A 21184-nucleotide genomic window follows, 5' to 3' on the forward strand; every position below is an offset into this window, starting at 1 on the left:
TTAGAGATTCGAAAGGAGCCCCGCCCCCTCGGTGCTGATTCTCGGGACTAGCTTAGGGAAGACAGCACCTTCCAAGGGAGGTGAGGCATAGTGGAAAGGGAAAACTAAGGGTGGGCTGGAGGTGTGCTGTGGCTGTGGTGCCGTGGGGTATGGAAAGGTGGCTTGGGGAGCGGGAGAAGCCAAAGGATGGCGGCGGGGAGGAAGATGGGGCACTCAGATCGTCCCCAGTGAGGAGAGGCCAGATTGCCAGGCGACGGGAGGGCGGGCTGCGCAGGGGGATGGGTGCAGGGAGCTCTCTGCACCTTCCCGGGAGGTAGCAGGGGTAGTTAAGGTCATTTGCTACTTCTGGGACATTTGCTTTCTCTCCAAAATGACTCCAGACCCCTGGCTTGCACCTTGAGTCCAGCTGGGAGCCTTGGGCAGGATGGACACTTGAAGAAAGGTATATTGTCTCGCCGGTTCAGGTCTCAGCTGACTCTTGATCCTGCTGGCTGGAACATGGAAGGTTTGGAGGAAGGTAAGGAAACCCTGGAGGGAAGAATGAGGCGCCCGCGATTGAGAGCCATGGTAGGGACCTAAGGCTGGCATTCATTCTTTATTCCATACAGATGTAAAGTTCATAGTGGATGAGACCTTGGACTTTGGAGGGCTGTCACCATCTGACAGGTACCAGCTTCTTTATGCTTACTTACTTTTCTCCAACTGCCTCTTTGTCTCTAACCCTTACTGATTAATTATTGGCCTCTGAGGTTGGGTTATCAAGGTCGGATGTGCTGGGGCTGCTAGGTGGCTGGATGACTTGGGCCTCTTTGACACTACTGGGGGAGGGAAGAAGGAATAAGCTGGAATGGGATTTCAGGGTGTTAAGAAGAGGGGTAAGTGAATTTGCAGCATCTTCATGGTGGCATAATTTCCAATGTAATTAAATGCTAAGGGCCCATCAGGCCTCACAGAACCAGGTGTCTCATCACTCAGAAGCCATATCTGACAGCCAGCATGTGCACCAGGGCTTGGGGGTTGTCCCTGGCTCTGCTGTGAGGGGCTTTGCCAGTTTCCTACTCTCTTTCATGTGGGCATGGTGCCTGGTTTGTTTTCTGTCTCAGTCAGGAGGAGGAAGACATGGCAGTGTTGATGACTCCAGGGAAACCCATCCGAAGAGGCCTCTCCCACCGAAGTGACCCAAATGCAGTGGCCCCCGTCCCACAGGGTCTGAGGCTCAGCTTAGGCCCTCTCAGCCCAGAGAAGCTGGAGGAGATCCTTGACGAGGCCAACCGGCTGGCAGCTCACCTGGAGCGCTGTGCCCTGCAGGAGCGGGAGAGCGCAGGTGAGGGCTCTGGGCCTCGCAAGGTGAAGCCCAGCCCCCGGCGGGAGACCTTTGTGCTGAAGGACAGTCCTGTCCGAGACTTGCTGCCTACTGTGAGCTCTTTGGCATGGAGCACGCCCTCCCCAAGCAGCCTGACACCTCGACTCCGGAGCAGTAATAGGAAGGGGTCAGTCAAGTCTCTCCGGGCAGCATCTGGAAAGAGGCCCTCCGGCATGAAGAGGGTGAGTTTAGGGTTCAGGGTTGGATGTGCGCCCCAGACACAGTGCATGCCTCAGTTGGTACAGGCACAGTGTGGTTTCCTCATTGGTAAAATGAGGATAGCAGAATTCTACCTCAGAACTGTTAGAATTGAATGAGACACCATAAGCAAAGCACTTAGCAGTGTCTGTGCACAGCTCTATAATGTCTATAGTAAGCTCTCAGTAAATGGTATTGGTGGTGGTGGTGGTGATGTCGGCAGCTACCTTCTGCCCTTCCTTTCTGGGACCCAGGCAGCTCTCCAACTCCATCCCTGAACCAGGCAGCAGAACAGATTCTTTTCCCATTTTAGTCCTTTTTCTCTCTCTTGTTGTTTCAGGAGTCACCCACTTGCAATCTGTTCCCCACATCCAAAAGCCCAGCATCTACTCCTCTCGCCCGATCAACTCCTCCAATCCGGGGCAAAGCTGGGCCCTGTGGGAGAGCACCAGCAAGTGAGAAGGCCTGGCAGCCAAGCTGTGGGTGACTGGGAACAGGGAAGGTGTGGTGCTCACCCTAAAATTCCTTTCCCGCTCTCCACCAGGCCCACTTACCCCTGTCAGACCAGTCTCGGTCCCACAGCCTCCTACCAGCAGCTCTCAGCACCTGTCTCGAACACCGGGAGCAGCTGCTAAGCCTTCCAGTCGACTCCCTGTTCCCTCAGCCATCCCAAGACCTGCCAGCCGAATGCCACTCACCAGCCGGAGTGTACCACCCAGCAAAGGTGCTCCACCTCCAGATTCTCTGTCAACCCGGAAAGGACTTCCAAGACCAAGTGCTGCAGGGCACAGAGGTGAGGAAGAACGGATATAAGGGTAAGAAGTAAGGGGGGAGAATACCTACCCTTGCCCAGCTTGACCACACCCTCCCAGAGCTGCTAACAGTGACCACTTTCTCCGTCTTCCTTACCAATGGACTTGGAGATGGGGAGACTGAGTTAAGGACGGGAGGCGGGCCTGGGCAAAGAGTTTGAGGCTTGGTTTTCAAATACCTTATTTTTTTTGGCCTTAGGTGAGAGGAAAGGCACTAATCCCAAACTCACTCCACCTCTTTGGGTATTTCTTTTTGAGACGGTCACTTGAACTTTCTGCTAACTCATATCTTTTGTTAACCCTTATCAAGTTCCTGTTTCCCAGCGACCAAATCTCCCAGTTGCTGGTGCTGCTCGCAGCAATCTGCAGGCCCCCAGGAAAGTTGCAGTCCCAGGACCTACCAGGTAAAACTGGTTGAGACGTCTCTCTCCTCCGTGTCATCTGTGCTTCCAAGCTTTTATGCACATCAGCCCTGAATCCTGTGTGGCAAGATAGGGATGAGAAAGGGGAGCTTGGTGGGGCAGAGAGTCCCATTTCTTCCTACTCTGAGAAACTTGAATTCAGTTGGGTGACAAATGGGTTTGAGGAAGGGCAGTTTAAAGCAGTTTCTCCTGTCTCTTTAGGTAAAGAGATCAGGACAGCAAACAAAAATTGAGGAGCAAACCACTACAGTCGCTGCCTGGACTCACCTTTACTTGGCCTCCCAAAGCCTCTCATTGGCCCAGGAACAGGAGGAAGAGAAGCCACTTGAGTAGAGACTGTGAGAGCTGGGGTGGATTAGGACTGAGCTGGAGGAGAATTGAACTCTTTGGGTTGAAAGAAAATTAGGAAAAAGAGGTCACCTCCCAGCAGTGAAACTGAACAGAAATAAGAGATGCAGGAGAGAGGTTTGTCCTCATCCAGCCTCACTTTCACGTTCAGCTCCAGAGTTTGATCTTCTTCCCAGGCATTGGTTCACTGGATGTGTACATGTGAATGACCTCTGTAGCTAACCTCCCTGCTTCCCTAGGAGCAGTTCTTCTGAACCACATCCTCTACTGGACTCAGCTTATTTAGAGAGACAGATGCAGACACCTGGTCTTCAGAACTTGTTTCCTGTGAATTCTGTGACTCACAACAGGCCAGTTTATGATAAGCTTACTCCATTGGTCTGTGTTTTTCTAAAATAAAATGAATATATTTTTATATTCTCTCTGTATGTGAAAGTAAATGCCACTTCCAATTTCTCACAAATTTGGAGTACTCTTTTGTGTAATTACAGTGAGGGAGCCAGGATTGGCTTCCCGACAAGGGGCCTGAATACGCCCTAATCTATGAGATTACAGCAAATCGGGCTGTTACTAATCCCATTGTTCACATTATGTGGTAACAGGCTGCCCTTTCCCAGGATTCGGATGTTACTAGTAGGTCCAGATCAAGTTAAGTATAGCTTAATTCATAGTATGTGAGTCTGTCAAGCCAGGGTCTTGGTAAAATTGTTACTTATATCCTCAACCTGGGTGTACTTTCCTGGCAAGAGAACAGAGCCTCCAAGGAACTCCTCAGCATCTTGTCTGCTGTACTCGTGGGCTGAGGGGGCCCTTTGGGGACCACCCTGGAATTTAGTATCACTGATTACCTGATGCAGAAGATAGTGGTCACATTCTACCTTACATCACTAGAACTGTTGGTGTTCTGTTCTCACCTCCTAGGCTTCAAGGCTAGCACCAAGACTTATAAACCTGTGTGATGCCTAGTGCTGTGATTTTATGTGGCAGAGACTTTTATTCATTTGTTGAAAGAATAGTTGAGTGCAAAGAGGTGGGTGTTTGTTTATGAATGACAAAGACTCATTTAACAGATTTAAATAAGGGTCTCCCTTTTCTCATGGCCTTTGACTCCTGTAATCAGAACCAATTCAATTCCTTGTGAGTTTTGAGAGAACTTCCCTCCTTGAAGGCCTGGGCAGGACTTAAGGAAGCCAGCAGAAAACTTGTCAAAGGAGCGGGTACGAGCTGGTGCCCCTTCCCGCATGCTTACGTGCCCAGAAGCCCCCTAGTAAAGCACCTTCCCCTGCTCCAGCGTCCGGGGCCCTCCACTGCTTTCTTTTCCTTTTTATGGCTGATCTTAAGGTTCATTTAACACATTCCGCTATATCACAGTGACAGCTGCCCAGATAGTCACCTATCCCTGAGCCTCTCAGAGCAACTCCTACAGCCTCTAGGATTCCAAGAATTGACCTGGGGATCGAGGGGATGTGGAGACAAATACTATTTAGCTCTGGAGAAATTCGGCAGAAGCAAGAAAATCTCAGGTGTTTTCCAGCCCTAGTGGCTAGTGAGCAGGGCCTGTTGGTGATGACTTGCTCTGGCAGAAGCCCTGGAAGGTGTGGAGCCCAGGCACGCACTTAGGTGTGGCCAGCAGGTGGCACGTTTGTGTGGCCTGGGAGGCAATGTAAGATGCAGACCCATTGCTGTTGCCATCTGGTGGCTGGAGAGGACAAGACATTCTTCTCACTCTTGGTCAGCCTTGAGTTTTGGTCCCCTCCACCCCTGGCCCAAACCCACTTAAGCAACATTCAGTAGGCAGTGCCAGCTAGGGAGGAGGCCTACTTGCCACAGCTGCCTTTCTTGTTCAACTACCTGCTTCCTTCCCTTTTAGTCTGGCTTTCTGTTTTTTCTCTTTCCTTCTGCACTCTACTTCCACCCCCACCCAGTAGTGACAACAAAGAAAGCCAACATTTATTGGCCTCTTACTATGCACTGTCAACTGTTTAAGCACTTTACATGTGTTAACTCATTTAATTCTCATAAAAGCTCTATTAGATGGATGTTACTATCCTCATTTTGCAGGCAGAGAAACTAAGGCTGGGAGAGATTAAGTCACTCAGTCTGGTTCCAGGGTTTGTGTTCTTAATCACTACCCTCTCTTGCCCCCATGTTGACTCCCTATCTAATTTGTTGAATAGACCTTCAAGAACACAAAACTTGGGAATGGAAGTAATGCTGTAGAACACATAGTTGGCTAGAGTATGGAGTAGCTGCTTCATTTCCAATGGGAAAAAAAAAACAAAATGGCCCAGAGAAGTAGAGTTAAGAGGTGCCTAGTCATGGAGCACCTTTAAATTCACACTAACCTCTCAACTCAGCCCACCCCACCTCCTGAATTCTGCCCCCAGGACTCAACAGGGCTTGAAATCTGCCTGTTCTGTGCAGCCTCTCCAGCCGCACAAGTCCCTCCTGGCCTGGTGAAAAGGATACTTTCCTGCCATCTGCCACATCTTCCTTGGGAAAGCCAGGATCTGGGCACTTGTGCTGATGAGGCCTTCTGGGGACTTCTGCTGGAGTGTCAGTAGAGGGACTAGCTCATCAGCCACTTAGTATCTGAGTCCCCTGACCTCCTGGCCCTTCCAGGGCCCTATCTGTTCTTGTTTTCCAGGGACCAGGTCCTTCCCTCCCTCTGAAAGGACAGGGCACCACACAGAAGCACATTATTGACAGTGCTCAGCCCGCACAGAACTAGTTTATTCAGTAGTATGGGGAAATGAAAAAACAAACACAAAACCCTACCATATTTACAGTAACAATCAACCTGTACAATGTGATGGTTAGTATCAAGTTAGCATCCAGCATCTTTGTATTTTTTTTAAGTCAAGTCATCAGTAGCAAAAACCAGTTAAATTTTTAACCCTTTGCAGGAATTGCTGAGGGGAAGTATCAGGGAGAGAATTGACAGCAGAAAAGTCAAAGACCAGCCTTACAAATGAGAAACAGGGACATTTTTTTCCACCCATAGCCTTTTTCTGGCCACCTGCTCCAGAGGAAACGCAGTGACAAGTCTGGAATACATGCTTGCGTAAATGGTGACTCAAATGAATAGCGGTTGGCAAAATTGAGGGTGGGGGTGGGGGGAGGCAGGGAGATGACAGCTTGGAGCAAGGGGAAAGGCCTCAGGCCCCCACACCAGGACTGTTGGGCACTCACCCAATTTGTCATGGCCACATCAGACCCCCTGGGACCAGACTCAAACCCATCCCAACGCAAAAAGCAAATAAATAAAAAATATATTAACTCTCTCTTCACAGGGAGCTGGGTATGTAGGGGAGGGGGAAAAAGAGGAATGGGACCTGGTCCTTGGAAGAGGAGAGCCAATTCCCACAAGGGGTTAAAAATAGAACATGTCTCAGAGGCCACAGCAGGTCAGGCAGAGTGGGGTTGTCTGACCTTGGGTGGGCGAGCAGACCCCGGAACCCAGACTGACACCTGTGCCTGGGACAGCCCGGGGCAGTGGGCCAGCACTGTGTTCACCTTCCCACCCCACCCAGGCCACGGCAAAGAAGCGCAACTGAACACATGACTGGCCTTCTCCAGTGGGGGTCAGGCAGGAAAATGAAGCACTTTTGGGTCAGCAAACTGAGCAAATGCCTGGGCTGCAGCACACAGCTGGAGTCCAGGGAAAGGAGAGGGGCTGGGGTGGCCCGGCCGTCACCCCGGGGCACGGGTTCCCCTCAAAATGTGTTCATGCAGCATTTGGGGGGCCAGGGGCGCTGAGTCCTTCTGCCCCCTTGCCGGAAAGGGCTTTTTCAGTTCTTGGGAGGGTCGGCACAGGCTGGCCGAGGAGGGCCCTGGCCCCGGCGCCCTTGCCGCATGGAGGCCCGCCCAGCTGCAGCCTGCAGGGCCCGATGCCCCGGGTGCGTGTGGCTTCGTCCTTTGCTTTTGGTGATGGCAAGTGAGGGGCAGGCCCCCCAAAAGTCCCTCTCCTCCCAGAGGCACAGCAGATGGGAAACTGAGGAGAGGCTGGGAAGCATCCTGGGAGGTCCTATCCTCTTTGGGAAGGGAAAGGGGAGTCAGTTTCCAGCATATAAAAAAAATGAATCCCTGAAGTCATGAAGAGTGGAGATCCTTTTTAAAATTCATTTTTCCTCTTTTCTGAAAACTTTGTCTTGGAGATGTTGGCCCCAGGGGTCCAAAGTGCAGTGGGGGTATGGCAGGGGAGGGAGTTGGCACTAGGTGGCCTTGGGAGGGGAGGGTGGGGTGGGGCCCTTCCCGGCAAGGCCCAGGCTCCTCAGATGGATGTTTCGTCGCTGCGGCAGGCAGGCGGTGGGGAGCAGGGGCAGGATAAAGCACAAGACAGGAGTGGGGTCATGAGTGCAGCAGAGGAAAATAAGGGAGCCTCAGGGTGTAGGACACCGGCCCAGGGTTAATGCAGGAAGTTAAAGAAGAGAAATCTGGAGAAGCAGGAAAGGAAAGTGACAGAAAAGCCAGACAGAAAATTAGTTGGAGCAGAGAAGATGGTGAGAAGCTTTCACCAGAAGAAGAAAACAGAAAAGCATCCCCAGCCCCAACCCTCCCTCTCTTTGCCTGATGCTGGGCGGGGCTGACACCATGGTTTGCAGGCTGTCGCAGTAAGGGAACTGGGCCACCCTCAGCCCCTTTGTCCACTGGATGCCAACCTGCACAGCCTGGGAGGCCCGGAGGTGGCTCTGAGCCTGGCCAGGGCCTCCGGGGCCGCACCCTGTCCCGCCCTCCTGGCCACACTCACTCGGAGCCTGATGAGTCCTCATCCACCGTGCCCGCCTTGATGCTCATGGCGATGGGCATGACCCCATTCAGTTGTTCCTGGAGACTCTGCCGCGGTGGAGGGCGGGGAGGGGGCATGCCCCGGCTGCCCTCGCTGACTGAGGAGCCCCGAGAAGACCCGGTGCCCTGCTCCAGGGGTAGCCGCAGCAGGCTGCTCTTCTCACTGACAGTGGGCAGACACTTCTTCTTGAGGATGCCTGTGGCAGGGAGGGCAGGGAGCATGAGCAACAGGCAACAGCAGCATGGCACTGCCCCAGACGGCTCCACTAGCTGCAGGGAAATGTAAGGCGTGAGGTGGTTGGCAGGGAGCAGAGCAGCTGGGCAGAGTCCACTCACTTTTGTGGGGTTGGGCGGAGGGGCCGGGAAGGGGCCCCAAGGATCCCTCCCGAGGCAGGGCGTCTCCATTCTCCCACAGCCGCTCTTCAGAGGCCCCATTGCCACCACTCTCCTTTGCTGTGGTCCCAAAGTCTCCTGGCCAGGGGGCCTTCCCGGGCCCTGGGGCCCCATCTGGCAGACAAAGGAAACAGGTGAAGCCCCGAAAAGATGGACAGCTAGGAGTCAACCCTAGTCTTGCTTCTCAGGAATGCCAGGCCCTCTGCCCTCCCATTGTCCCCCGAAGGAAAGGCCACAGCCCTGGCGCTGGCCCACCCTTGGGGGTACTGTGCAGGGGCAGTCTCTCGGTGCCAGGTCCCAGCAGGCTGTCCCAGGCCAGCTCTCCAGGAAATGCAGCTGCCGCCTCCTCCTCCTCTTCCTCCTCTTCACTGTCTGATGAGTGAGTAGAGGCATAGGAGCCGCTTCGGTCATCTTCCAGGGACAGGTCACTGTCGGAGTCTGTGTCAGGATCTGGAAGGTGGAAGAGAGATCACTGCCGGCCCACCTGCCTCCACCCACCCCCAGCAAAACCAGGCACCTGCCCCCACCGGCACCAGGCATCTGCCCTCACCATGTTGCTGGTCTTGACCTTCCAGGAATAGGCTGCCTGGGTCCCCAAGGCCAGGGGGTCCTTGGCCAAGGTTCATTGTAGACTCCTCCCTAAGACAAGACCATGCTGGAGGGGTCAGCCTGGCGCTTTCCCAGCATCCCATTCTCTTTTCTCTCCCGGGTTGCCCACTTCATACTCTGTGTCTGTCCTGCTTCTAATTCAAGCTGCTACCCATGCAGCCATGGTGTGTGCTACTCACTTCCCAGCACTGACTGGCCTGGCTTCTAGCACGCACAGTGCTCTCCCCTCCCCACCCCCAGTCCTCCTATCGCCAGGGCTCACCTGAGCAAGAAGGGGATGTAGCTGGGCTGACTCTTGCCTGAGCGGCTGGCGCTGTGCAGAGAACCAGCTGAATCTCCATAGGGCTGATACAGCCGCCCATCTGCGTAGGGGCTGGGGCAGTTGTAGGACTAGGCAGGGAAAAGGAGACAGGTAAGCAGGGAGCAGGCTGCAGTGGCTGCAGGCTGCAGTGGAATTGCTGAAGGGACTTGCCCTAAGTTCTACCTTCCACATGCCCAGGTCTGGGAGAGAGAGGCCCTGCATCTCTGCTGCCCCCATATCAGGGCCTGGTAGTGGCTGTAGCTCTGCCATAGCTGTGCCAGCCCTGTGTAGCCCAAGCACCCTGGACTCGGCTGTACAAGGGCTTGCTAAAGAAGATGGCTCCAGGAACTGTCTCCTGCGTGGCCTGGGAGACATCGAAAATTTACCAAGAATCGAGAGATTCTCAGGCGTTGGGCATTCATGACCTGGTTACATGTCTTGACCACTTCGTCATCCTATTCTTTCAAGCTCTGCTCCTACCTCTCCCGAGTTGAAGTAGTCCTCTCCACCCTCCATGACTCCCTCCCTCCAGGCCACATACTCCGTTTCACCATCCCTTCCTCCTTTCAGGAAAGGATGTAAGGATGGAGAAAAAGTGGAGCCAAAAGCACAGAGAATCAGCTCCTCGGGCCTCCCGCCTCCTCCTCCCCTGCCAAGGCCCCTCCACCTCCCTGACTCCTGGCCCCCTCACCGAGGTCAGGGTGGACTTGGTGGTCAGAGCAGGGTCAGGACTGGGCTTGCGGCTGCAGGCAAACTTGAGTGCTTTCCGGACCTCCTTGCTAAGCACCATGTAGGAGAGGAAGATGAAGGGGCCCTGGCAGGCAAGAGGCAGTAACTGTCTAAGTGCTTATTCAGGCACCCTAGAGCCAAGCTTCCACTTCTTTCTCCACAAGGTTCCCACAAGGCATGGGCCTGGCCAGGTACCTGGATGCAATTGCAGGCAGCAAAGAGGTAGTGGAAGAGGAGGGTGTCACTGTTGACGGAGAGCAGAGCCAGCAGCCACGTGGCACTCAGAAGCAAGAGGACCGCAAAGGAGGGCCGCAGGCCTGAGCTGGGGAGAAGGGCAGGCCTTGAGTCTGGCCATGAGGCCTCCCTCACTGATGCCTGTCCCTTGTCCAAGCACCCATGCCCCATACTCACACAGGGCCTTTCTTCTCAAAGCCCTGCCTCTGGGCAGCACAGGAGGCCCGGGCCGCCAGGATGTAGAGGAAGACACTCATCTAGCAGGAGAGGGGAGGTGTGAGGGGATCATAGGGAACAGACAGCTTCCACCCAGCCCCATAGTGGTTCAGAAGCTTCAGCCACCCCTAAAGGGGATGGTGGGGACACACTCAGCCTGCTCACCCCCAGCCCAATTTCAAGCACTTACCGAGACAGCGAAGGCCACAGGGCCAGCAAAACTCCAGATGAGTGTGTCATAGATGGAGAGCCAGCAAAAGTCGGGGTTCCCATAGCCCTCAGGGTCCAGGCCCACAGCTAGACCTGGGAGTATGGTGACAGCAGCAGGGGGAGGGGTGACAGTGGCTTGGGGATCAGGCAGGTGGTCAAGTGCGCTTGCAGGGCCAGGTGCAGAGGAAGGGTTCTGCCCACAGCCCGTCCCTGCCCACCTCTCCAAGATGAGGGACCCAGCCCTGGGCAGGGGCTTGGGCTGGGTTAAATCAGAGGGATACTTTTGGAGAACTTGGCCTGGGACACAGAGACATGGGCTTTTGGGCCTGGGATGTGAGTAGGGAGAATATGGTGTGAAAGTGGACCAAGGGCCTAGGAACATAGAACCTTAAGGCCCGGGGTGGGGTGGGGGATACCTGTGATGAAGGCGGGCACGCCCCAGCCCAGCATGTAGTAGAAGCGCATGGGGCCAGCATTGACGTCTCGCACCTCCGTGAGCGCCCGGTACAGGTGCAAGGCCTCCAGCAGAGCCCAGGAAAATGTGCAGAGGTACAGGAAGTGCAGCAGGATGGCGATGACCGTGCAAGCAAACTGAGGGCCCAGGCCACGCTAGGTCAGAGCCCAGGGCCTGCCCAGAGCATGGGCTCCTCTTGTCAAGCAGAGGGGTGGGGCTGGGGGTTGGGAGGTGCTTCAGGGGAAGTCTGGGCCACAGGATGGTGCTTCCAGCATGCTAGGGAGGTGTGGAGCAGCTAGAGAGGAGGAAGCTGTGGGCCAGGCACTGGGCTGGGCTCTTTCTCAGTTACTGCCACAGGGGACGGGGGTGCCTGGGAGGATTTATAAGGGAGCTAGAGGGAAGGTTTTTGAGTGAGGAGGAACATCTTACAGGGAGGTCAGCCTGGTTGATTCCCAGGAGGAAGACCACCTGAGCCAGGCCCAGGGCTGCAGTCAGGTTCCGTCGGATACCATGCTGGTTGGAGCGCAGGGCACGCAGGATAGCGAGGAAGAGGAAAGTGAGCAGCAGGGCAGCCAAGGTGACCCCTAGGGCCACGTATGTCAGTGTCTTCAGTGGCAGAATTTCCCCATTCTGCGGGTGAGTGGCAGGGAGCCAGGGAATTAGGAAGGGCAGGGCCTGAGCGCCCAGCCCAGTGCCCTGGGCTCCCCCACCAGCCCGGCGGCTGCCTCTTGTAGGTCCAACCTCCCGGCGGGACACGTCCATGAGCACAGCGAAGCTCGTCATGTGGTTGCACTGGCAGCTGACATGGCTCTCGTTGCGGAAGACAACTTCACAGCCTCGGGCGGACCAGCCACCAGTGCCGCTGACCCTGCATGAGGGAGGCAGGTCAGGAGACAAAGATGGTAGGGCGTCCAGGTGCCTGGGCTCCCCACCCAAAGCTTGAGGGTAGGGCAGTTCAGGCTCACAGGATTGAATGGTTCCAGAAGACACAGATGGGTTTGGTCCGCTCCTCTGTCTCCAGCAGCCGGAACTGCACCGTGACTGGCTTGTCCAAGGCCCGGGGCGGAAGCTCCTCATCATCGTGGACACTGATGCTCACCACTGGTGTGTTGATGACAGGGCGTTTGGGAACTCTGACAGGGGCAGGCAGGTACACAGTCACCATGGAGTTGTGTCTGGCGGTCCCCCTTCATCACTCTGAGATGCCCCCAATCCCCGCCCTTCTGTGCCTCAGCGCTCACCCACCCACCCTGCACCCTCACCCACCCCCTGCCTCCCCAGCCACTCACCTCAGGCTGCGCTTGTCTGGGTCATAGTTATGGGGCAGCAGCCCAGCCAGCGTGCGGTAGATGATGACACTGGCCACAGCCTCACCCTGGCTCAGCTCTGGGTGCCTCCGCTGCCGCCGCGCCAGCTCCTCTGGCTCCTGGGCCTCTCCAGGGCCAGCGGGCCTGACCACAGGGGGTGTTTCTGGGATGGAGACACTATCCATTCAGATGGGGACTTCACAGAAGCTGCAGCTAGGCCCTTGCCCCACCCTCTAGTCCCCCACTGACCTCTGAAAACAGAGTCAGGAAGAATGACCGTGGTCTCAAGGTCGGGGGGCCGCTCCCCACGCAGTGCCTCGTAATGGGGCAGCTTGGCCCCAGCGAAGTTCCCCTTGTCCAAGCGAACTACAGAGATGACTAGGGAGAGGGTCACAGGTCAGCTGCCGGGTGGGGTGGGCAGGCCCCCGGCACAGTCACCCTTGCTGGGACCCTCCACAAAGCCCTCTGCGGCCCGGGGCACCAGGCTCACCAATGTTGGGTGTGACGATGGTGAAGGGGCTCAGGTAGGTGTGCTGCATGTTCTGAGCCAGGGTGCTGGCATAGGCCTCGTAGTGCTGCAGCAGCCAGGCGGTACCACCCTCCGTCTGCTGGATCAGCTCCCAGTGCCGCTTGTTGGCCATGTCCAAGAGGGCGCTGCCCACCCGCAGCAGATTCTGGGGGCAGGCACAGGTGTGGGCTGTGCCTGCAGCCCCACACCTTCTCATCCTGCCAGCCTCAGCCAATGCCTAGGCCAGCCCTCCCCCAGCTGCCTCCACCACACTGCTCCCTCTAATCCTTCCTGCTCACTGAGAGCTTCCCAGGCCCTGTGCCTGGGCCCACACAGGTGTACCAGATCCTGACTCCTCCTTGCCCTGGCACAGTGGGAGGGCAGCACCCCTCATCTCTGCACCCAGGAGCCTGACCAGAACAGGCCCCAAGACAAACAAGATTGTCTACGGGCACTTTGCTTTGAAAAGGGTTGGGAAAGGGTGCTCTGACTTTCTCAAGAGCTGGGCCATGGGTCAGGGGATCTCATGGAGGCCTCATGCCAGCTGGGAGCTCCCTAAAGGCAAGCATAGGGAGTGCCACTAGGCCCCTAGGTTGCCAGGAGTAGGCTCACTCACCGTGATCCCCACCTAACCAGCCAGCCCTGCCCCTTCCAAGCCCCACCTCAGTGAAGTGCACATCCTGTGTGGCAGACAGCCCAAAGCCCCGCTGGGCGCTCTCATGGGCTAGCAGTCTCGTTGCCAGCTGGTAGGCCACCTTGACATCACTGCCAAAGTAGCCAGCTGTGTGTTGTGTGGCATTGCGCAGAAGCAGGGCCAGCCACTGGGAACGCCCCGAGTCCAGGCCTGACTCATTCCGCTGTAGCCGTTCAGCCTAGGACAAAGCCAGACACAACAGTGACATGGGGGCAGGGCATGAGGTGCCCAACGGGCAGAACTGAAACTCTGGAGTAAATGGACCTTAGGAAAGGCAAGAAATAGCAGCTCCAGGGACGGGGACAGGGACCAGAAGGCAGGGGCTAGAATTCGAGTCCCTTTTCTCAAAACTGGGGAGAGGGTGTGGGCAAGTGAGGTTGGGCAAGGGGAGGAGGTTCACTTACAAAGCCTTTCAGCTCTGAGAAGGTGACTGATGTGCAGTTGAAGAGGCTGGGGGGGAGCCACCCTCTGTGCTCGTCACAGTGGCGCACAGCAGTCCCTGGGGGGAGGCAGCCAAGAGGGCAGACCTCAGGGAAAGGCTCAGGAGGCTGCTGAGAACTAGCTGAGGGCCAGGACCTCACAGGCCGGAAGACAAGCAAACAAGGGCCCTGCCCTCCTGGAGCCCACGTGAAACAGGAGGACAGGTATGGAGAACACTAGAGCCCAAACCTCTGTGAAATGCCCCCAAACAAGGGCCACAGGAGCATGAGGTATGGGGCTGCCTGAAGGCCCTGACATCACTGCCCTCTCCAGGCACCCTTGTGCTCTCTGCCACTCTCTGCTTAGGAACTCTGCTCATTGTCCTTCCCAGGACCAGTGCCATCCCCCACCCCAGGGTTGCACCCCCTGGGACAATACTTGCCATGCCCTTCTCCCCAGACTGCCTTCCTAGTAGTGTAACTCTAGTTCCAGGTGGTGAGCTGAGCATTGGATCCCTGGGTGATTAAGTTTGAATCTCTAGTACTCAGCCCTGTGCTGGGCACCCTGCATGCTTTTCAGCACCTCAGTTAAGAGTGTGAGGTGTAGGTGCCTTTCATCTGGGCAACCTTGAGAGCAGAGAACAGTGAGCCAAGGAAGGAGGGACATGGAGTCTCCAGAACTCCAGAAAGTGGGGTCTCAACCAGGGGCTTCCTACCCACACCCCACTGATGATGGCACCTACCAAAGGAGCCTCTGGGGCAAGGAGCAGCAGCAGGCAGCCCAAAGCGGGTTCGGGGCCACCAGATCCCAGCCTCGATGGCCCGGGGGCAGCTGTCGTAATTCACTGCAGGGAAGCACAGAGTCACCCAGGAGCAGCTGTCCACCCACAGCAATGTCCAGGGTCCCCAGCACTCCCTCAGCAACCTCAGGCCTGCAGCAGGCCCTGTTCCTGGCCTCCCAGGGACACTGAGAGCAGCACACAGAGGGCAAGGCCCCGCCCATCACAGGAGCCCCACCTCACCTTCACAGCCATTGGTGGTGACCTCGGCAAAAGGGTTGTCACAGCGGTCGCACTGGCGCCCAATGACACCTGGCTTACATGGACACTGGCCATCCTCAGGGTCACAGACTCGGGACAAAGAGCCTGTAGGGTAGCAGTCACACAGGAGGCAGGTAGGGCTGCCAGGGGGCCGGTAGTGGTTCTCCTGGGAGGGAGAGGGGAGGGCAGGGGTCACTGGTTCAAGTTCTCTGCCCTGGACGCTCATGGGTCTTTTCAGCGAGGGTCCCTGGGAGAGAGGCTCCCTGACTTCAGGTGTCCCCAAGAGTGCTATTTAAAATATGTAACAACTGGTCACGATTTGGAGTCTAACCCATCGGTGAGATGCCAGCTGCTCAGAAAAGGCTGCAAACAACCATACAGCTGGCCCAGAGCTCACTGGTTCAATATCGGGCCTGGGTCTCCCCACATCCCAGTACAGGAGAACAAACAGCCCGGTGCCTGCCCTGTCAGAACAAAGGTGCGCAGCTGGCAGCATTCTGCAGGAAGGCTTTCTCCGCTGCCTCCCGAGGACCCAGGAGGTGCAGAGCAGAGACCAAGGACGCTGCTGTGGAGGCCGAGGTTGGGGCTATCACCTTGCAGTGGCACTCGCCACTTGTCTTGTTGCAGTCTGGGTCAAAGCCTTTGATGACATCACAGTTGCATGGGCCACACGTGGGGTGTCCCCACCAGCCTCGGGGACAAGGCTGGTCAATCCTAGAGAGAAGGACCCAGGCAGCCGTGAGCTCCCTCTGCCACTCCCATGTGGGATAGCCATTGTGGCCCTTCTCACCCTGGCTGCAACTCAGCCAAGTGTTCTGAGGGCCACGCCAGAAATAGGCGGTGGCCACTTGGACCTGCTGCTACATGCCCTGGTCCACTCACCTGGTCTCACAGTATGGCCCAAGGTAATTTTGGGGGCACTCGCAGATGTAGCCGTGGGAGGCACTGGGCTTTCGGGAACACACGGACTGATGCTCACATGGGTTCAGATCACACACATTAGTACAGTTGTCACCATAGTAACCTGGGATTAGAAGGATGGGAGAGGCTCAATCCCCACCCTCCCCTGCACATTCTTCAAACCTGCATTCGCCCAGCTCCTCCACTCTTGAGCTACAGCTTTGTAGTGCAGGAGACAAGGCTCAGAGAGGTGACGTGACTGGCCCCAAGTCACATAGCAGAGCCAGATGGGCCCTGGGCACCCGCGGACCTAGCACATTGCCCTGGACTCCTGGCATACCTGGATCACAGCGGCAGGAATAGCTGTCCCAGTCATCGCTGCAGTAGCTGTTAGCAGGACACGGGTTTGAGTCACAGGGGTCAGGCAGGCTACAGCCTGGCTCCACGTTGATGCTTTCCCCACGGCTGGCATCCAGACTGCTAACACCCTCAGGTGTCTCGCTTACCCGCACACCCTGGGAAGGACGAGGGCAGTGCTGACCCTCCATGAAGCGGGCCTCCAGGGGGTGGGGACGGGAAGGCAAGGGAGGACGCTCACCTGCAAACAGCCCCGGAAGCCTCGGGCCACACCACTGGCTGGCCCAGGTACTCCCCCCACCGTGATGTTGCTCAGATGCAGCCCATGCAGTCGGGGGCCTAGGTTGCCCTCTGCCTGCTGCTGCCCATAGTCAAAGGACAGGATGGCATGGCCAGGGCCCCCTCTGGCTCCCAGTGCCAGCTGTGCATGGTGCCAGTCACCGTCATTGGCCCGGCCTGGCTCTAGCCGGAGAGATGAGGCCTGGAGCCCTGTGCCCTCCACGCTTAGAACCACATGGCCCCCTTGCAGCTGGCACAGAGAGGAGAGAAAAGAGGGTCAGAAAACTGCCCTAATCAGCTCTTCTTCCAGCCCTCTGGACCACCAAACCCATCCTGTGGCCCAGGTGACACCAGAGAAAAGGTATTTCCATTGGTCCCAATAGATGGCAGTAGTGATCCACCAAACAAATCCAGCTACTTCTCCATTCACCCAAAAGAAAAGACCCTGCGCTGCCTGCCAGGGCCCTCCTCCGAGCAACCCGTCCCTGAATCACCTGCAGGGTGATGGTGCTGCGCCCTCTGGTGATGGCCTGCAGCAGGATGCCATCGGCCTGGCGGGTGCGGAACATCAGGCTGAGGTGCCAGGGCTGGGAAATGGGCAGCGAGAGGCTGTGCCAGGCCACAAGGCTGCTGCCCAGGAAGCGCTGTGGGTTGGCCATTTCTGGGGAGGCAGATAAAGGCAGACTGAGGGGTGGGCCAGCTGGGTGCCCCAGGAACATGGTGCTCAGAGTGGTGGCTCCATGCAAGGCAGGGCACTGTCCTTCCTGAGCCCACTCCCCTTGCCAGCCCCTCCTTCTAGAGCACTTACCTGCGCTAGGCCCACCCCACACTGTGCCCAGGCCTGCCTCTGGCTGGGCCCTTTGTCTCCGGTGTTACCCTCTCAGGGCTCTGCCCAGACATGCTTTTCCACCCACAGCCCAGCTTGCCTGGGCCCTGCCCAGCGCCTGTCCCGACCCCACCAGTGTTCCCAGCACAGCTGACAGCTCCCAGGCTCTGGCCTCTGATGGCTGCCCTCCTACCCTGGGCACAGCTCTTGCCCCCAGAGCCTAGAGGGCACTCGCAACTGAAGGCGTCCCACTGGTTCACACATGTGCCCCCATTGAGGCAAGTGTTGCTGTCACACACATTCTTCTTGGCAGAGCAGCCTAGAACAGAGGGGAAGGGACTCAGGTAGGGGCTCCAAGCATAAAGCATGGAGCTGGAGGGGGTTTTGAGAACCCCACATGTAAGTCTCCCCACCCCAGGCCCAAACGCCATCTGCACACCGGGTCCCCGGCCCTGCCCACACCGCGGGCTTCCATACCAGGCACAGTGCCGTTGTTGGCAATGAAGTCAGCCATGTCCACGTGCCGGCTGTCCACCCGCAGGTTCCTCATGCAGCCCACGAAGTGCCTCGTTTGGATGGGGAAGCTCTCGGGCAGGTCAGGTACCCCACCCAGCAGCAGGGGCCCTGTCAGATCCAGAGACCTGGGGGAGCAAAGATGAGGGCCACGTGAGGCCGCGCAGGGCCACTTCTGGCTCTTCCTTCCGCCCTAGCCCTGCCAGGCTAGTGGGGAAGGGCCGAGGCAGGAGTCCAAGGGGCCCTGCAGAGCAGCCCCAGGGAATGGGGAGGCACCCCAACTGGGAGCTGCTCTCATCTCTTCCCCACCCCATCCCAGATGCCCCACAAGGCCTTGCTGTAATCCCCTTATCTTGCCCACTCCCACCTCCCACCCCAGCCCCCACAGAGGGCCAAGCAGGTGCTAAGGGAAGCAAGGTGAGGAAAGTCCCCCGTCTGGATTGGCTGCCATTTCAGGAACCCCTGAGCTCACCCTTATCCTTGCCTGACCCTGCACCTCATCTCATCCCCAGGCCCCTCCCCTGCTCACTTCTTGCTGCCACCCTGGGTGCCCTGGGCGGCACAGGAGTAGTTGCCCAGCACAGCTCCGAAGCGCAGGGCCACCCCTGTGTCACAGCCATCCACCGTCACCACGGCCACCTTCTGCTCGGATGGGCCCTGCGGGAGCCCTGTCTGGCCCAACAGTGGCTGAGGACAGGGAAGGGCAGAGAAGAGAAACAGTGGGCAAGGAGTCCACCAGGTTCATGGCCAGGCACGAACACACTGGCAAACAAACACTGACACCCCTTGGAGTACACACACACACACACACACACACACACGTGTACACATGTACACACACGTGCGCTCACATGACTCTTTCCATGTTCCTTTGAGGCTGTGCCTGCCTAATGGAACGGGGAGCGTCGAGCATTACCCAGGGGAAGGGGGTGCCCCAGTAAGATACAAAGTACCTACCCTCCTCCCTCCCTCTCAACCACAAGAGTCATGATCAGCCCCCCTGGCTGCAGCGCCACCTAGCTCTGTGTGGGCTCCTGAGCCAAGCACAGAACCCTCCAACCTTGACCCCCCTACACCCACCTTGTTGTAGTACTTCAGCTGCACTGTGTGCCACTGGCCGTCACTGACCCCTCCGGGCACAAATGGGGACACAGTGGTGGTCGACTCCCCTGGGGAAAGGACCCAGGTGAGCTGCGACACCAGGGGAGGACTGGGAATGGGGAGGGTGTGCCCTGGGGTCGGGGGTCCAGAGAGACACGGGGCCTTTGGGAGCTGGGCAAGGGTCACCTGCAGAGAAGGTGAGCTGGATCTGCTCCTGGATCACCTCAAGGGCCACAAAGTCATGCTTCTCGTTGAAGCGCCCGTTGTATAGCAGCAGCCCATCATGCTCCTTGGTGGCAAACCTGAGCAGGAGTTGGGAGCAGGGCTAGGGAATGGGGCACCCATCTAGATGCCAGAACCCTAGCCCCCTAGCTAACCCCTGATCCTACTTGGGATCCTCTGGAAAGCTGACACCTGGGCTCAGTCTCTGGGCTGTGGAGCTAGAATGTAGAAGATAAACCCAAACTAGAACTAGCACCAGAACCCTGGCATCCTGGCTCCCCACCCTCAAGGGTGAGGGCGGGAAGTATGATAACTGGACCCTGAGGGTGAGGACTGTCTGCTGGCAAAGTGCACAGGCAACTCCAAGTTCAGACCTGGCTCTGCTTACACCTGCTCTCCACACTTTCGCTGCCTGGCTCTCACCTTGTCTGTAGAACAGGGGTTGGGGGGGCACCCCTGGATCCCAGCACATTCCCTCATCCCCCAGCACCCAGTCACTCACGAGAGAGCCAGGGTGAAGTGGAAGCGCTGGCGCAGGCCACGGAAAGTGATGAAGGAGCGGGCGGGGAAGCTGCGCGTGGTCACCCGGCAGTAGGGCTTCTCGAAGTCTCCAGATGGGCAGTCGCACTTGAAGCCGCCCACCAGCAGGTTGACACAGGTGCCCCCATTCTTGCAGACACCTGGGGTACAACGGCCTGAGCGGGCACTCACCTCACAGTGCTCACCTGGGCCAGAGGAGAGACAGGGTGAGTACCACATGCCTCAGGAGGAGGAGGAGAAGAACTGGGACTCCTCCCTACCCAGTGACAGCTTTCCCATGACACTCCCAAACTTTCCCAGGCATCTCCACTTCCTCTCATGTGTCCATAGTTCTGAGAATTCCGGGTGCTATGCCTGGGCCCATGGTGACACTGTCACAATCCCATACACTGCTCCTTGCAAGGTCCTTGAAGCTCCCAGTGCCTTCCATACCCTGGCTTGGGCCTCTAGAGCACAGGCCTGCTGGGGTCCCTTGTCTTGAGGCCCAGGTCCTAGTAGGGGGATGTTCTGGCCCCTCAGAGGTGAATGTGCATGGAGTGAAGGGCCTGCAGGACAGCACGAGAGCTGGTGTGCCAAACTCCCTTACCCCCAGCCTTCCACTGGGGCTTTTGTCCCTGTCAGGCACCAAGATCAGTTTCCCTCCCTGGGGACAAGACCAGGCTTCCACTTGGATTTGTCCAAGTTATGGGGATTTGGATGGAGGAAGCTGGGGACTCCCCAGGAATCGGGCAAGGAACTCCCACGCTGGGCTCTGGGATCCAGACGGAGGACCTCTGTGCACTTGGGAGATGCTGACAGGTCAGGGAACTGATTCCTAGGAGCAGACTGGGATTCAGTGGAGGAGCTGAAAATTCCAACATCAGACGGGAAAAATCCACGCCTTTCTCTCCCTCCCCATTCCCAGATTCTAGAGATAGGTTCTCAGCTCCTGTGCCTAGTGACTGGCTCTTGTTTCCATGGAAACTGTTGTTCGCCTACTCTAAGCGCCCCTTCCCTATCCTCCTGGACAAAGACTCCCCTCCCCTCCCCCAAGCCCTGTCCTCCCCTCTACCCCCACCCACAGCAGCAGCTGAGAGGAGTTACGTCTGGCAAGTTCTGGGCAGGAACATGCAGCAGGGTGGGCAGTGGGACCTGCCTGCTACTGCTGGCAGAGCTGGTGAGGGGCACGGCTCTGGAGGAAAGGGAGGCGGATTAGGGCATCCGGGCTGAGGGGAAGGGATGTCCTGCGGAGAAGCTGGGGCCTGCAGGGAGGGTTCAAAAGCACAAAGCAGAGGCAGTGCGCATCCCAGGGAGAGGCTTGGGGACAGGATGTGTAAGACCACATGTCACAGGCCAACAGGGAGGCCTCCTGATCACGAGTGCCCCTCTTTTACCAGCACCTGGGCAGGACTGGGGCTAGAA

General features: G+C 57.2%; 2 protein-coding genes across 8 annotated transcripts in view; one reads left to right on the top strand and one right to left on the bottom strand.

Moving 5' to 3' along the window:
• Window positions 1–3558, top strand: PSRC1 (proline and serine rich coiled-coil 1). 4 transcript variants are annotated; one of them, XM_057500564.1, is made up of 8 exons: window positions 1–80; window positions 381–517; window positions 609–666; window positions 1104–1545; window positions 1902–2016; window positions 2106–2354; window positions 2684–2777; window positions 3320–3558. In XM_057500564.1, the coding sequence occupies exons 2-8, from the start codon at window positions 499–501 to the stop codon at window positions 3363–3365; spliced, it is 1023 nt and encodes a 340-aa protein (XP_057356547.1). In that variant the 5' UTR covers window positions 1–80; window positions 381–498; the 3' UTR covers window positions 3366–3558. The 4 variants fall into 4 exon arrangements, with proteins under 4 accessions (XP_057356547.1, XP_057356546.1, XP_057356549.1 ...); XM_057500563.1 differs by having other exon boundaries at window positions 3383–3558; XM_057500565.1 differs by having other exon boundaries at window positions 2–80; window positions 2997–3558.
• The window catches only part of CELSR2 (cadherin EGF LAG seven-pass G-type receptor 2), a 27670-nt gene continuing 9281 nt past the window's right edge, over window positions 2796–21184 (bottom strand). Inside the window, exons 3-34 of one of the 4 annotated variants that reach the window (XM_057500561.1) lie at window positions 19746–19968; window positions 19208–19323; window positions 19001–19089; window positions 18450–18607; window positions 17885–18048; window positions 17601–17726; window positions 17076–17242; window positions 16544–16831; window positions 16286–16460; window positions 15928–16069; window positions 15639–15759; window positions 15028–15211; window positions 14749–14850; window positions 13991–14085; window positions 13555–13764; window positions 12875–13058; window positions 12634–12762; window positions 12367–12547; window positions 12043–12210; window positions 11819–11945; window positions 11507–11707; window positions 11040–11214; window positions 10604–10716; window positions 10375–10454; window positions 10159–10285; window positions 9926–10048; window positions 9196–9323; window positions 8875–8963; window positions 8580–8774; window positions 8268–8438; window positions 7894–8128; window positions 2796–2852 (exon numbers count right to left, since the gene is read on the bottom strand). In XM_057500561.1, the coding sequence (XP_057356544.1) occupies window positions 2840–2852; window positions 7894–8128; window positions 8268–8438; window positions 8580–8774; window positions 8875–8963; window positions 9196–9323; window positions 9926–10048; window positions 10159–10285; window positions 10375–10454; window positions 10604–10716; window positions 11040–11214; window positions 11507–11707; window positions 11819–11945; window positions 12043–12210; window positions 12367–12547; window positions 12634–12762; window positions 12875–13058; window positions 13555–13764; window positions 13991–14085; window positions 14749–14850; window positions 15028–15211; window positions 15639–15759; window positions 15928–16069; window positions 16286–16460; window positions 16544–16831; window positions 17076–17242; window positions 17601–17726; window positions 17885–18048; window positions 18450–18607; window positions 19001–19089; window positions 19208–19323; window positions 19746–19968 (4799 nt within the window). In that variant the 3' untranslated portion in view covers window positions 2796–2839. Of the gene's footprint in view, window positions 2853–5840; window positions 7580–7893; window positions 8129–8267; window positions 8439–8579; window positions 8775–8874; window positions 8964–9195; window positions 9324–9925; window positions 10049–10158; window positions 10286–10374; window positions 10455–10603; window positions 10717–11039; window positions 11215–11506; window positions 11708–11818; window positions 11946–12042; window positions 12211–12366; window positions 12548–12633; window positions 12763–12874; window positions 13059–13554; window positions 13765–13990; window positions 14086–14748; window positions 14851–15027; window positions 15212–15638; window positions 15760–15927; window positions 16070–16285; window positions 16461–16543; window positions 16832–17075; window positions 17243–17600; window positions 17727–17884; window positions 18049–18449; window positions 18608–19000; window positions 19090–19207; window positions 19324–19745; window positions 19969–21184 lie in introns of those variants that run through there. The other 3 variants (XM_036916663.2, XM_036916662.2, XM_036916660.2) reach the window with 3 other exon arrangements.

The sequence above is a fragment of the Manis pentadactyla genome, chromosome 4 (assembly GCF_030020395.1).
Source record: "Manis pentadactyla isolate mManPen7 chromosome 4, mManPen7.hap1, whole genome shotgun sequence".
NCBI classification, from domain to species: domain Eukaryota; kingdom Metazoa; phylum Chordata; class Mammalia; order Pholidota; family Manidae; genus Manis; species Manis pentadactyla.